The sequence below is a fragment of the Ceratotherium simum genome, chromosome 29, assembly GCF_057802395.1.
Source record: "Ceratotherium simum simum isolate JZ-2026a chromosome 29, ASM5780239v1, whole genome shotgun sequence".
Lineage (NCBI taxonomy): Eukaryota > Metazoa > Chordata > Mammalia > Perissodactyla > Rhinocerotidae > Ceratotherium > Ceratotherium simum.
Window position 1 is genome coordinate 8,688,722 of NC_141928.1, and position 14,980 is coordinate 8,703,701.

At 57.7% G+C, this 14,980-nt stretch overlaps 1 protein-coding gene across 1 annotated transcript; it reads left to right on the forward strand.

Annotated features, from left to right (window-relative positions):
* Positions 1-4,505: 4,505 nt before the first annotated feature.
* On the forward strand, positions 4,506-13,369 carry AK1 (adenylate kinase 1). Its single transcript, XM_014782178.2, has 7 exons — positions 4,506-4,580; positions 7,626-7,664; positions 9,240-9,275; positions 9,439-9,602; positions 10,325-10,441; positions 12,749-12,940; positions 13,130-13,369. The coding sequence occupies exons 2-7, from the start codon at positions 7,658-7,660 to the stop codon at positions 13,196-13,198; spliced, it is 585 nt and encodes a 194-aa protein (XP_014637664.1). The 5' UTR covers positions 4,506-4,580; positions 7,626-7,657; the 3' UTR covers positions 13,199-13,369.
* Positions 13,370-14,980: the final 1,611 nt, after the last annotated feature.

A 14,980-nucleotide genomic window follows, 5' to 3' on the forward strand; every position in this document is an offset into this window, starting at 1 on the left:
GAGGTAGCCTTGTGCATGTGCTGTATTAGGTGCAATTGATGAGGGAGGGAATGTCGGGGGGAAGAATGGCCCAAACGAAAGCCTAGTGGTGGGACCCGCAGCCTTACTCAGTAGGCAGCGAGGCTGCAGAAGGAGGGAGCAGTGGGAGGTGAGACCACTTTGGGCCAGATGGCAAAAGGCCATGAGTGCCAGCCCAAGGCGGGCAAAGCCTCCATCTTTCTTGCTTGGAGAGGTCATCCTTGCTGGGACAGCAGCAGGACAGGCAGGAGGCTGGGAGGATGCAGGGCCCAGGGCCCGGCTGACCAGACACAGTAATGGTGGTGGTGGGGGGCGTGTTGGAGAGACAGGGACTACTCCTTGCAAAGTCATTACGTGTGTGGGGAGCCCAAGGCCCTGCAGGGGAATGGGGATATGGGAATATGGCAGACTTCCAGCCGCACACAAAGGCTTCTGGGAATCTGGGTCAGACAGAGGTTTCTAGGTAGAATTTCTCCCAGAATGCTATGGCTCTTCTGTCTGTCCACTGGTGGGCATGAGGGGAGGTGCAGTAGGAGGGTGTCAAGAGGGGGTCGGTTGCTGGGGGTGGCCCCTGGGAAAGTTCAGTTTAGCATCAGGAGGTGGGACTTTGGTGGAGGACGCTGAGGGCAGGAGGCCTGGGGCCTAGTCCTCAACCGCACAAACTCTCACTCTCTCAGATGAGACCCAGCAGAGACTGGTCCCCTCACTGCCAGAGTTATCTTCCTGAAGCCACCTCATCGTGGTCCTCTTTGCTCTGAAACCTCCACTGGCTCTCCTCTGTGACCAGGACCAAACTTCCTCCTCGTTTGGGGTTCAGGGTCCCTCCCTTGGGGGTGGGGGCATCTCCCACCAGCTGCAAACCCAACGTGTGCTTCCCGAAGCAGCCGGTCCAGCTATTTCCTGTGATGCTCCCCCACCAACCAGGCTTACATGGGGCAGCCTGGCACCGGGCCCTGTGTGCTGACACGTGGATCCAGCTGTGACCCTCAGAGTGAGGCCGCCCCAGATGCATCCCCTGTGCTGGCTTGTTTTCAAGCCTTGGAATTCTTTCTTTAACCAAAATATTTTTTAAATGTTTAAAAAATTGGTTTCATTTTATATGCTTATGCTTTTAGGTATTTTTTATCTTTTTGTGTGCGTGTGTGTGTGAGGAAGATCAGCCCTGTGCTAACATCTGCCAATCCTCCTCTTCTTTTGCTGAGGAAGACTGGCCCTGGGCTCACATCCGTGCCCATCTTCCTCCACTTTATATGGGACGCCGCCACAGCATGGCTTGACAAGTGGTGCGTCGGTGCACGCCCAGGATCCGAACCGCCGAACCCCGGGCCGCCGCAGCGGAGTGTGTGCACCTAACCGCTTGCGCCACTAGGCCGGCCCCCAGGCATTTTTTATCTTATAAAATAACTTAAACCATACAAATGATATAAGATAGAAAGCAAGGGCATTGCCCAGTCCTATTCCTTGTTAACAGTCTAGGGTATACTCTTCCAGATTTTTCCTCCATGCAGTTTTTTTCTTTCCCTTTTTCCCTTCCCTTCTTCCCTTCTCTCTTCCTTCCTCCCCACCTCTCCTTCTCTCCCCTTCCCTTCTTTCTTTAGGTTATAGCTGGGGGAAAAAGTCCTGAAACTTTAATATCCCAGCATTGGTGGCAAACCCATAGTTCATATGCAAATAAAATAATTAAAACAGGTACTCGAATGCAGAAGTTTGGTTGATTGGAAAGCTAATTAAACTTCCAACTTTCTCAAACAGAATTACAAAAAGGCAAAATTGTGTTTTTCACAGTGACTTAAATATGGTTAAGACGAAGGCAGAGTAAAACACATACTTAAAATAGTTTTTTTTTTCAGTTTTTAAGCTTTAAAAAATTTTTTATTGTGGTAAAAAAATACATAAGATTTACCACTTAACCATTTTTAAGTGTACAGTTCAGTAGTGTTATTAACTATATTTACATTGTTGTGAAACAGGTCTCCAGAACTTTCCATGTTGCAAATCTATATCCACTAAACAACAATTCCAAATTTCCCCTTCCCACCCAGTCCCTGGAAACCATGATTTCACTTTCTGTTTCTATGAATTTGACTACTTGAGATACTTCATGTAAGTGGAATCATACAATATTTGTCTTTTTGTGATTGGCTTATTTCACTTAGCATAATGTCCTCAGGGTTCATCTGTGTTAAAATTGTTCTATATGTAAAGTAATAGATGCTTCTTGTATTAAAAAAGAAAAGGGGGGGTGGCCAGACCAGTGGCGCAGCGGTTAACGCGCGCTGCATTTCGGTGGCCCAGGGTTCGCAGGTTTGGATCCCGGGCGCGCACCCATGCACCGCTTGTCAAGCCATGCTGTGGCGGCGTCCCATATAAAGTAGGGGAAGATGGGCACGGATGCTAGCCCAGGGCCAGTCTTCCTCAGCAAAAAAGAGGAAGATTGGCTCCAGATGTTAGCTCAGGGCTGATGTTCCTCACGAAAAAAAAAAAAGCACAGGGAAGGCTTTGGGTAAGCCCCGCCCCCCCAGAATCACGTGCGCACCCTCGCCCTCTCAATTCTGCTTCATTTCATCAACTTTAAGATACCTTCGATTTGAATATAAGACAACACAATTTTAGGCCGGCCCCGTGGCTTAGCGGTTGGGTGCACGCGCTCCCCTGCTGGCGGCCCGGGTTTGGATCCTGGGCGTGCAGCGACACGCCGCTTCTCCGGCCATGCTGAGGCCGCGTCCCACATACAGCAACTAGAAGGATGTGCAACTGTGACATACGACTATCTACTGGGGCTCTGGGGGAAAATAAATAAATAAATAAATAAAATTAAAAAAAAAAACACAATTTCAGATGTGCTAAAATGCAAAAAAATCTAGAATGATTTTCACAAAGGCAGGATAAGTCTTGTGCAGTGGGCTTTTTGACTATTTCTCTTGCACCACCAGCTGTGAAGACCTCTGGCTTCCTTTCTTGTGCTGACTCTACAGCAGAGTCACCACCTCCTACCCCTCCTGGCTGTGCCACCGTCCCCCTATCAGTCTGTCCCCACTGGCACCAGAGAACCAGCCTGTACACATTTCCTGCCCACGTGTGGGATTCCCAACAGCAGAAGGGCACTTTGGATTGAAATTTTGATTGACATCAATTTGCTTTCCCCGAAGGTTGTGCCAATGCACACAGCTACCCACAGCTTTTTTTTTTTTTTCCATAATTTTATTTATTTATTTTGTGGTATGTGGTAGGGGCCGGCCCTACCACAGCTTTTTCAAACAACTTCTAAGGCAGAACCTCTGAGCCAGCACCCACCCCTCTCACAGATGGGGACATGAAGGTCCCAAGAAGTAAGGACCTTGTCTCATGTCACAGGTGGCAGAACTGGGATGAGACCCAGGCCTCCTGGTGTCCTGGCTGCTATTGTTGCTAAGAAACCACCCACCTAAGGTGGTCTCACTGTCCTAGTAGTATGACTCTCTTGCTCAAACACCTTCCATGGCTCCCTAGTGCCTGCAAGACAAATTCTAAATTCAACCCGCCCCACCATCTGGGGCTGCTACCTTCAAGGCTGTGATGTGGTCTAGTGGTCAAGTGCATGAGTTCTGAAGCTGTGTGGTTCTGGTCTCTGCTATGTGTCAGTCTCCACGGATAAAAACATCACTTTCTACCTAGGAACCTCAGGCAAGCTATTTTACCTCACCTGTGAGCCTCACTTTCCTCCACGTTTAAGGGTGCACAGACATGGTCTGAGTCCCATGGTCTGCCCAGCACCTGAGGCACAGTGAGTGCTCATTAATGGGAGCTGTTCTTTTGACCAGGATTGTCTGTCCCCTATGTGGGTTCCCACAGCATTCTGAATGTCCCACATCCTCGCACTCGCTTCATTGGGAGCTGCCTGGCACCTCCATAGGGCAGGGCTGGTTTTTTATAATCTTCTACATGACCACCAGCTGGGAGATGGGTACGTGGGTGGTCTCTGGGGTCCTGGGGAGTTTCAGTCCCAAAGAAGTTCTCAGGGCCCCTGCCAACAGGGCAGAAGGAGTTCCAGGTGGGTCTTGGCCCAGGGGCCTCTGGGGAGGGGCTGGGGGACTGATCTGGCCAGCAAAGCCCCCAGAATCCATGCCTCAGTCCCCTCCCTCCCTGGTTCTGGCCTCTCTCTGCCACCAATCTGCTGTGGGATTTTGTGCAAAGAGCCTTTCCTCAGTTTCCCCAGCTGTCATACTGGAAGCCGGGTCCTGTTCCCCTGGAGTGATGTGGGCACAGGTAATGCAGGAAGGGAAAACCCTCCGCAACTGTAAAGACCTGTACGCCAGCGAGCGCAGGCACAGGCACCTGCGCGTGCACGTTGGGGGACGCCAGTCTTGGCCTGGCTTCCCATCAGGGCTCCGCTGGGGTCCAGTCCCCCCTCCCTTCCCGGTGCGCTGTCCCTCCTTCCTTCCCTCCCTCCCTGCCATCGCCAAGCGCTGGCTCCCGGCATGCCGCGCGCTGCTGACAGCCTTATAAATAGTCGCCTTTGCCGGCGGTGGCGAGGACGGGCAGGGCACGCACTGGCCCCGGCGCCCACCGCACCCCTCCCCCAGGTCAGTGTGTGCCCGTGGGTCTGTCCCCGCGCGGGCGGGGGCGCCCCTGCGGGGAGGGGGAAGCCGCGCGCACCTGGGGGCCGCGGGTTTGTGTGTGTCGGGGTATCCTTGGGGTTTGCGTGGCTGTGTTTGTCTCCGTGGTGGTGATCTGGACATGTTTGCCTGTCTGTACTCCCCAGGCTCTGCTCTGGGCATTTGTGCCACACTGTGTGTGCTTTTGTGGATGTGTGTGTGTGGGTGTGTGTTGCAGTCCCTCCCAGCCTCCTAGATAGTCACCCCTTTGTCCGGCCAGCACTCCCCGGGCTCCAGGTCCCTGCCCTTGGCACATCCCGCCTGGGGCCCAGGGAGGAGGGGCCTGGGCTGACTGCCCTGGAGGACCTGGGCCCAGGCAGCCTGTGTGATTGGAGGAGCTATCCTGTGATGTCATTTGGACAGCACTGCTGGGACGGGAAGCCCCTTGGGTGTTTGGCCCCCTGCCCCAGCCTCCTGAAAGGGCAAGGGCTCTGTGGAGCTCTGAGGTCAGCAGCTGGGGCCTCTCCTGGGCACTGCTCAGGTACCCACCAGGAGGCTCCAGCAGCAGTGGGACACAGCCTGGGGTACAGGCCCAGAGAGGGAACAACAGCTGCCCCAGGTCACACAGCTGAGTGATGGAGTTGGGATTTGAACCCTAGTCGGTTGCCAACCGCTGGGAAGGCTGCTCTTGGTCGGGAGCTGGGAGACCTGGGTCTTGCCCTGGCATTGCCTTGTGATTGAGGTTAAGTCACTGTCCTTCTGAGCTCAGGTCCCCAGGCCCCTTGGCAGACCACCCAGTCTTACTGGGAGTAGCTGTGGCCCTGATCTGGGGGCCTTATAAGGCCTGGGTGCTGAGCCTGTAACCCAACTCCATCCTGGACCCCCTGGCCACCGTGAGGCCTCCTCACAACCCAAGTTATTTTGGACCAAGGAAATGGCAGGTCCCAGCAGGACAGAGGGGCTTAGATTACCGGGAGAGGGTGGGGCAAGTGGGGTCCAGGCCACTCCTCAGGGTGGCACTGCAGGCTGTCCCTGGCCTGGGGACCCTCCCCCTCTCCCACCAGCTGCTGAAGGGCGTTGGCAGCTCCTACCCTGCCTTAAGCACACTCAGCAGGAAAGAGGCTGTAACTCAGGCTCAGAGTGGCGGGACAGTCAGCAAAGTTGCTTAAGGACCCACTGGGTGCCAGGCCCAGAGCAGCAGAAAGTGCAGCCCCAAGTTTGACCCCAGCCAGGCCCTGGAGCGAGTCTCTCCTCCTCTCCAAGCCTCCGTTCCCTCCCAAGACAGCTGTGAGGGTGGAGCGAGGCCCCCAGTCCTATGCTCAGCCCAGGCCCAGTCTGGCGGGGGACACAGGCCTGCAGTGTGACAGAAAGGTGCCATACAGTGTGGTATGTGCCACACCCTGGGAAGTTTAGAGAGGCCCTGGCCGGTGTGGGAGTGGCGGGCAGAGTCCTGGAAGACTTCCTGAAGGAAGTGACATCCGAACTGAGTCCTACACTACAGCACCTTGGGGAAAGGCATCCATGTACTGTGCGACATTAGCTGGGGCCTGGAGGTGGGACATGGTCCTGGGGACCGTGGGTAAGGGAGCTCCATGTAGTTCAAGCCACTGCTGCTAAGGCTGCAGACAGTGTCAGGGGCCAGATCGCCAGGCCCTGTCAGCTGTGTTAGGGGCCCAGGCTTTATCTCGGGAACTGAGGGGGCCACACATGGAGGGGTTTCATGCGGGCGAGTGACATGGTCTGATGCCTGTCAGAGAAAATCCTGCAGTTTGCCTGGTGGAGTAAGGAGGTGGGGAGGCCCGTGGTGGCAGGGACAGTGGCCAAGCCTCCTGTTGGAACAAGGAAGTGGCAGTGAGGACACAGACTGGAGAGAGGTTCGGGAGCAAGAGGGTTGGGATGTGTGTGCACGGGGCGGAAGTGGGGTGTGGGGGAAGGGCGTTCACGCTGACCAGGGCCTCTGGCTGGGCGATAGGGATGCGGAGGAGCTGGGGACACGGGAGGGGCTGTTCACAGTCTGCAGGGTCTGTGGGGCTTCTGGGCCTGTCCAGGGGCCGTAGACTTATGGGGCTGGGGAGGGAGGCCTGGGCTGGCTGGGCAGGGATGGGGGGTTCCGGGGAACTGAAGCCAACAGCGAAAGGGCGAAGTAGGGGCCTGGGGTGGGGGTCCCAGGCAGGAAGAATGCTGGCCAAGGGTCGAGGGTCAAGGGTCAAGGTGAGAGGGGCTGTGATGGCTGCTGGTGGCCTTGGGGAGGGCTGGTGGGTGGAGAGTGGAGGCCAAAGGAGTGTAGACAGTAAGTCTGGAGACTGATGGGAAAGGAGGTTGAGGGAGGCCCCTGGGTGGCCGTGGAAGCACAGAGTGGGGTCCGGGAGGGGTTGGAGTTGCCTTACCTGCTGACGGGAGGAGGAGGCAGGGCAGCAAGGACCTCAGCGGGGTGAGGGGACAGCGCGATGTGGGGTGGTGGAAGGCGAGGCTGCGCAGGGGCGAGAGCCTGGGGCTCCCCTCATTTGAAAGCTGTAAGGGCTGTGTCCACGTGACCAGCCCCCGCAGCTTCCTCCCCCTCAGGCCTCTGTGTCCCTTTGAGCATCCTCCTGCAAACCCCATCCCAGATGAGCACACACGCAGCTCCTGGCCCTCCTCCTGCCTCCTGGCAGCCTTCCTCCAGGCCCCGGGGAGCGTCGTCAAGGTGTCGGGCAGACGCTGGACCCACGCCCTGTTTTCTGGGACTTGCAGGGGGAGCAGCCCAGCAGTTGCTGGTGTCTGTTTAGGCCCCTCAGCACTGCCCTCGCCACCGACTCCTCCAACGGGAAGAGGTGGACGGGAGGGGAATGCTGCCCTTCTGTGACAGGTGAGGTAGCAGCAGCACAGAGAGGAAAGTGACTTTCCCAAGGTCACCCAGCCTCCTGGGCTTTCTCTGCCCCCAGCAGCCCCCTCAAGAGCACGCTGGGGCCTGGCACGCACTGTGTGGCTTGGCGGGCGAAGAGGCGGGCGCAGGAGAATCCCCCTCACTCACCCTCCTGTGCCCTTGTGTTGCAGAGCGCTGACTCGGCTCCCCGGACCTCGGCAGGATGGAAGGTACGAGGCTCCTCTCCTTTCCTGCTCACTGCCTGGGCCTCAGTGTGCCCATCTGTTAAGGGGGTGTGCTCTCGGGAGAGGTTCTGGGAGGGGTTGGAGGAGGCTCTGGGGCTGCTAGAGGGGGCCTGTCTGGGAGCCTCCAGCATCCTCCTTGGGCTTCTCACGGGATGTGCCAGCTCCAAGATTAATTTGAGAAGTGACGAGGCCTCCTTGAGGCTCCTGAGGGCCCCACAGCTCACCTTCTATGCTAGTATTTATAGAGCTGAATCCTTGCCTCTTTCTAGAGAGGGTGGGCCTTGGCGAGGGGAGGCCTGCCTTGGGAAGAGGCCCCACGTGTGCAGAGGCCAAGGCTAACGAGGACGAGGCAAGTGCCCTCTGCTCTCTGGGACTCAGTTTCTCCTCCAGGAGGGGTGGGTCTTGAGGATTTCTGGGGCCCTCCTGGCTCCTGTGGGCTGGGGCTGGGAGGGAGACGTGGGGCGGACAGAGAAACTGGCTGGCCCGCCTCCTGGCAGCCCCACCCGTCCCATCCCTGGCGTTGGGCCTCGGCCTGGGCAGCTCTTAAAGGAGCCCAGAGGGCCTGGCTGCTGCTGCTGCCTGAAGCCAGCGGTCACCCTTCCACCCCTGGGCTCCGAACATCAGCTGCCACTGGGCTGTGGCCTCCCCACGCCCAGGCTTGTGCCCGTCACACGGCAGGCAGACAGCGGGAGCCCACAGAAGAAGTCGTTCCTCTAGGCCTCCAGCCCCGTGGCTGGGAGGGCCCCTGGGAGCTGCCAAGCTCACCTCCTCAGTGGGGCAGGGACAAGGAGCCAGAGAGGGGCGAGGACTTCTTCCCTAAGGTCACACAGTGAGGGCCTACTTCCCCGAGGAGGGAAGGCCAGGCAGCCTGGGAAGAGGGCCTGGGTTCCAGTTCCGGTTCTGGCATCCCCGGAGCAGGCCCCTGCCTCTCTAGGCCTCGGTTTCCCCTGTCTGGTGGGGCTGTGGTCTTGCTGAGTTCTCAGGGCCAGCGAGGCAGAGGTTGGAATGTAAGCTGGCCTCCCTCTCTGGGCAAGGGTTCCATGTGCCCACCGCAGCCCTCTGCCGGGCAACCGTCTCCAGGGCAACGTATGTTGTGGTTGCCGACTCCACATTCATACTGCCCAGGGAAGGCGGGCGATGGGCAGGCCCAGGGCCTGGGAGGGGCAGGGGAGGGGACACAGCAGAACGGGACAATGGGGGCCTGCTGCTCAGCGAGAAAATCCCGCGATGCGGAAGACTCTAAGGCCAGAGGTGACCTGCCCCCCACAAAGAGGGGCCGTGAGTGTTGGCATCCAAGCCCCTCCGAGTCACCTCACAGCCTGTGCCCGAGCCCCTAGCCTCTGGGCCTTTGCCTGAGCTGGTCCCTCCGCCTGTAACACCCTCTCCTCCCTGGCCTGTCCCAGTCTCTGAGCTTTCCTCGCCCGTCTCCGCTCACTCTGGGCTGTCGTGAGCTGTGTCTGTCCCTCTGCCTGCGGCCCAGCACAGGCCTGGGACCCCAGAGGTGCTTCTGGCTCTTTGTCAAGCAAGTGGCTGAGTTCTGCCCCCCTTTCTCTCCCACAGAGAAGCTGAAGAAAGCCAAGATCATCTTCGTGGTGGGTGAGTCCAAGGCAGGCGGGTGAGGCAGCGAGCAGGGAGGGTCTTCGCAGGCACCGGGGGCTGCATCCTGGGCTCTGCCCCTCCTTCGCTGGGTGACCTGGGCAGACCCTGTCCCTGCGGGGGCCCCGTTCCTCAGGGCTTCTGAATGGGTGGGCGCTTGCAGGCGGGCCTGGCTCGGGGAAGGGCACCCAGTGTGAGAAGATTGTCCAGAAGTACGGCTACACCCACCTCTCCACCGGGGACCTCCTGCGGGCTGAGGTCAGCTCGGGCTCAGCCAGGGGCAAGAAGCTGTCGGAAATCATGGAGAAGGGGCAGCTGGTGCCACTGGTGAGTGGGCCCCGGTGGGGTGGGAGGTGACGGTGGCCTTGAGTGGATGTCAGCGGAGCCCATGACACACTGGCAAGGCTGACCCTGACCTTCCCTGGCTCTGAACCCTCTTGTGGGTCCCCACGGTCCTGGGCAGAAAATTCCTTCCAGAAGCTCCCAAGAGCCTCCAGGACCCTGTCCTCCTGATCCCTCCAGTCTCCCGCCACCCTGGCCTTTCTCCCCTCAAACTCATCACAATCTTTCCTGCCTGGAATGTTCTTTCCTCCTCAGCTTTCAGATCTTCCTGACTCCTCCGATTTGGGCTAAGACCCCCCCCACCTTTATACCCCTGTAGCCCCCCTTCTTTGCCCATACAACCTGTGTCATGCTTGGAACTTGATGGATCAACTGTGTGGTTGTCTGTCCCCTCAGCCGACTGTGAGCCTCCTGCGGGCAGGGAAGGGCTGCTTTGTTGACAGCTGTGTCCTCAGGGCCCCGAGAGGAGCTGGCGGGGAGGAGGGGCTCAGTCGATACTATTGAATGAACGAAGAAAGGAATGAATGAATGACTGATTTGCTCAATCTGTCAAGTCTTCACAGTTCAGAGAAGGCTTCCTGGAGAGGGAGGCTTGTTCCGGCCATGCGTTTTAGAGCAGAGGGCATTTCAGGCTGTGGGGCAGCAAAGGCCCAGAGGAGGGGTGGGGAAGGGGGGCTCATGGCCTCCTTCTCTTGCTGCACCCCTAGGAGACGGTGTTGGACATGCTCCGAGACGCCATGCTGGCCAAGGTGGATACTTCCAAAGGCTTCCTGATCGACGGCTACCCTCGGGAGGTGAAGCAGGGGGAGGAGTTTGAGCGCAGGGTAAGAAGCAACCTGGCGGGAGCTGTGACGTGGGGCGGCTGGGCGGAGGCTGCTGTCATGGGCAGAGAGAGACTGATTGGGGGTGGGAGTGGGGTTGGAGGGAAACCAGGGAAGACTTTCTGGAAGTCTTTCTTGAAGTCTAGAAGAAAAGGTGTAGAAGAGGAAGCACCAGGCTGGGGAGTCACCAACCTGGGTTCAGGTTCCAGCTCAACCCCTTGAGGTCTTGGGCCAGTCTTTCTGCCTCTTTAAACCTCAGTGTCCTCTTCTGCAAAATGGGAAAAGACAGTTGGCAGCTGCCTTGAAGGGCAGGATGGGGATTAGAGAGAATGCATTCTTCAAAAGTGGGGCTTGGCACTCCATAAACACATGGTCAGAGGGGCAGGGAACAGCATGAACAGGGCTGGAAGGGTCAGGCTAGTGTGGAGAGAACAGAATCTGTGGGGCCTGATAACTGGGGGTGATGTGGGAGAGGGAGGCTCAGGTCTGTCTGGAGGCCTCGAATGCTGGGGCGGGGAGTCTGGTTGGAAAGAGTGGGCCTTGAGGACGATGGCTCTGAGCTGCCTGAGGTTCCCACCAGGAAAACTCTCTGCAGGGTGGGAGCACCTCACCCAAACACACACATGTACAGGCCCACGTGCATGCACACACAGGCACACAAGCACACGTCCATGTGCACGCATGTCCAGAGGCACACATACACGGACACAAGGCCACAGGCATATGTACATGTGCACACGCATCTGGCAATGTATATACACACACACTCATGCAATGCGTGTACATGGATGCAGTAACCTATACGCAGGGACACACACAAGTGCACACTCATGGGCACACGCAGATGCACACACATACACACACGTACACCCATACCTCTGGTGTCACAGGCCATATGGGGGAGACAGATGAAACTACAGGTTCCTAAGAGGCAAAGGTCAGCAAGGGTGGGTGGGGGGCTCAGGGAGGGCTTCTTGGCGGAGGGACTCCTTCCAGGCCTTGCAGGCAGGACTGGGCATCCCAGTGGGCTGGAGGCAGGACCAGACCCCTATCCCCACTCCCCATCTCTGTGAGGCTGGGGCTGTCTTTGGGTTTCCATAGCTTTGAGCCTCATCCAGAGGTCGGAGACTGTATTTCTTGACCTCTAAGTGGCTGAAAGACCTCAAGAAAGTGTCTACCCTGATCTGGGCCTCAGTTTCCCTGTCTGTGAAATGGGAGTTGACTGAGCTTCCTTCCAACTAGGAGGCCATGGACCCGTGGTCACATGCCAGGCAGCCCTGAGGTGCTTCCTGGCCTGGCCCATATGCACCAGCTGTGTGACGCCACCTCTGACCCTCAGGGCCGCATCTAGAAAGTGGGGTTAATGAAAGTCTCCATCCTTCCGGGGGCTGTTCTGGGTGCTACTGTGGGCGCTGGGCTGGCACAGGGCCCAGCCCTGCTGTATCCTGCTTGGGTCCGGGCACCTGGTCTTCCTGGATCTGGACACCAGGGGGCGCCAGGGCCTCACTGAAGGAGAACGGTCGGCCTTATTCCCTCTCGCCCTTCCAAGTCATCCCAGCGGATGAAATGCTTGTTCCAATGACAGTGACATTGTTCAGAACCCCCAGAGCTCAGCAGCCCCTCACCCCTTCACTCAGCCCTTGTTCCTTTGTCAAGTCCTTATCCAGCCCCGCTGGTGTAAGACAGACAGATGCCTGCCTGCCCCCGGGGCTTCCCAGCCTGGCTGGGGAGAGGGACGTGAAGTCAGTAGCCAGACGCCCTCCTGAGACAAGCTCCAGACAGAAGGAGAGGAAGGAGGACTGGAGGAGCTTGTCCCGGGGGCTGGGGATGGTGGTGGGGGTGGCATCCAGGAAGACTGCCCTGGAGGAAGGAGATTTTAGCTCAGATCTGAGGAGGAGCACTCGTTATTGAAGGAAAGGGTTCCTGGCCAAGGTTGCTGGCAGGAGCAGAGGCCTGGCACGGGAGGAGGTTGATGAGAGCCTAGACCAGAGAGTCAGTGTCTGAAGCACGGAGAACAAGGGAGTGGGAAGCTCGAGATGAGGAGGCAGGGAGGCAGGGCCCATCCGTGCAGGACGCATAGGTCGGGGAAGGAGTTTGGACTTTCTCCTGAGGGCAGTGGGGAGCCATGGAAGAGGTTTGAGCAGGAGAGTGGCAGGGCAGATTGGTTTTCAGAAGGTCCGTCAGGCTGCCTTGGGGAAGGGCTTGTAGGTCTGAGTGGGTCTCGAGTGGGGCCCCAGAAGTGGGAAAATGGGGAGAAGGTGGCCCCAGGGGACAGGAACGGGGCCCCTGTGACTAGTGCCCTGCCCACAGATCGGACAGCCCACGCTGCTGCTGTATGTGGACGCAGGCCCTGAGACCATGACCCAGCGGCTCCTGAAGCGTGGACAGACCAGTGGGCGTGTGGACGACAACGAGGAGACCATCAAGAAGCGGCTGGAGACCTACTACAAGGCCACAGAACCCGTCATCACCTTCTACGAGAAACGTGGCATCATACGCAAGGTGTGGGCCCGAGGGAGCCCTAGGAAACCTGGGGTTTTCCTGGCGTGGCCTCAAATTGCTGTGACCTTGGGCCAGCCCTCCCCTCTGGGCCTTGGTTTCCCCACTAGTTGGATGATGGGCCACTGTCTCAGTCCTGCCTCGCCCAGCCCTCCCTGGGCATCTCCGCCCTGACGGCCCGTCTCCCCGCAGGTCAACGCCGAGGGCTCCGTGGACAGCGTCTTCGCCCAAGTCTGCACCCACCTCGACACCCTCAAGTAGCAATGCTGGAGCCCCTCGCCCGGCTCCCAGCCCTGCCCCACCCCTGTCCCGACCGGAGGCCGCCTGGCCTGAGCTCAGCGCCTCCACCCTGCCGGGCTCGAGCACAGACAGCGGAAGCCACTTTATCCTGTTTTCATGGACAGCCCAGCACTAAAGGAATTTCTAAGGACATTTGGTTTTCCTCCTTTTTCTTTGCTTCCATCGGAGTTGATTCACGAGGCATGGCCGCCCCGGCCCCTCACCCTCCCATTCCTCCTTGGGCCCCTCAGCCCACCTTGGCCAGCCGCCCTCCCCGAGCTCCCGTGGAAGACACAGGGCCCTTCCTCACACAGGTTGTGCTGGGCCTGGGGATCCAGGGTGGCTGAGGCAGGGTCCCTGCTCTCGGGGACTTGTGGTCAGGCAGAGCTGGGCCCTGGCCTGGGTTCCTCCGCATCCTTGCTGCGTGGCCTTGGCCCTGACCCCTCATCTCTCTGAGTGTGTTTTCTGTGCTTATCTGCCCCTGGGGCCCGGGCTGCAGCAGGCAGCGAGGTCATGGCCTGTGGGGGCTTCCTGGGCAGTGGGGGTGGCACATGTCAGCCGGCCAAGTGGGCGGTGAACTGGCCTCCTTGGTGCAAGAATCTCTGAGGGTCTGGAAAGGGCACTGAGATTGAGTGGGGGGTCACGGTCAGGTGTGCCTCCCTGAGGAGGTGAGACCTGAAGGACCTCCCACCGGGTGGCCCTGTCAGGTCACAACCTGCCCTTTCTGAGCCCATTTCTGAATCTGAATTAGGCTCGGTGGCCCCACTCCCAAGATGAGGACCAGAACACAGTGAACAAGGAGTGTAGATTGTCAGTCCCCACGGCCTGTGGGAGCCGGGACCAGAGCAGCCTTGGGGACGTGCAGGGCTGGGGTGCTTTGGGGATGTCCCGGTATCCCCCGAGGAGAGCCATCTTCCCTTTTCTGTTCTCTTTCTCTCTTTGACCTCATCACCAAGAAAGGCTCAACCTGGTTCTCATGTGTCCTTAACACCTGTCCCAGCCCCAGCGGGCTCCCTTTAAAGCTGAGAGACACTTCAGCGGGCCACACCTGGCTGGAACGAAACCCCGTGTGGGGCCGGTTGTGCCGCTGTGTGTCCCTTCCATTTATGGCAAGTTGGCTGATTTTCCATTTACATTAGTTATTTAAACTCTCCTTTAAAATAAATGTGTTTAAGTTATAGAAGGTGAGTCTATTGGAAGAAGAACATGAAATAAATAAACGATGGTACAGGGGAGAGAGGAGAAGTCAGGCGTCATGCGGGGGTGAGGTGTCTGGCCTGGGTGGGGTGCGGAGTGAAGGCCTCTGCAGCTGGTCCCTCTGCTCCCCTCACCAGCTGGGGCATGCGGGGAAGCCCCAATTTGCTCTGTGACCTCCCACCTTGGGGTGTGGCATCTGTCAAACTGGGTTAACATACAGGCACACACACACATGCACACACCCCTCTGTCTCAGGGTGTCTGAGAATGAGCATGAAGATGAGTGGGAAAGTAGGCCAAAGGTGAGAAAGAGCTAGAGAAATCCACCTGACAAAATCATCATCATCTTTATTTTTTTAATTACAGCTTCATGAATTCAGGTGTGTCCCAGTTGGTGAAAACCTAAGCTGATCCAAACTATTCACCACAGCATCACTTTATTCACTTAAAAAAAAAAGAAAAAAAAACACTTAAAAACTTGAAAAAAAATACAGAAAGTTTAAAAGTTCCGGTAACCGCCACCCATCCTTGCCACCACAAACCTTCCTTTGAGGGTTTCCTGTGTGCA

Excerpts from the sequence above, each read along its gene's own strand:
- AK1 (XM_014782178.2), top strand. Across the intron at positions 10,442-12,748 it reads GGGAGGAGTTTGAGCGCAGG|ATCGGACAGCCCACGCTGCT; the intron begins GTAAGAAGCAAC and ends CCCTGCCCACAG. Across the intron at positions 12,941-13,129 it reads AACGTGGCATCATACGCAAG|GTCAACGCCGAGGGCTCCGT; the intron begins GTGTGGGCCCGA and ends GTCTCCCCGCAG.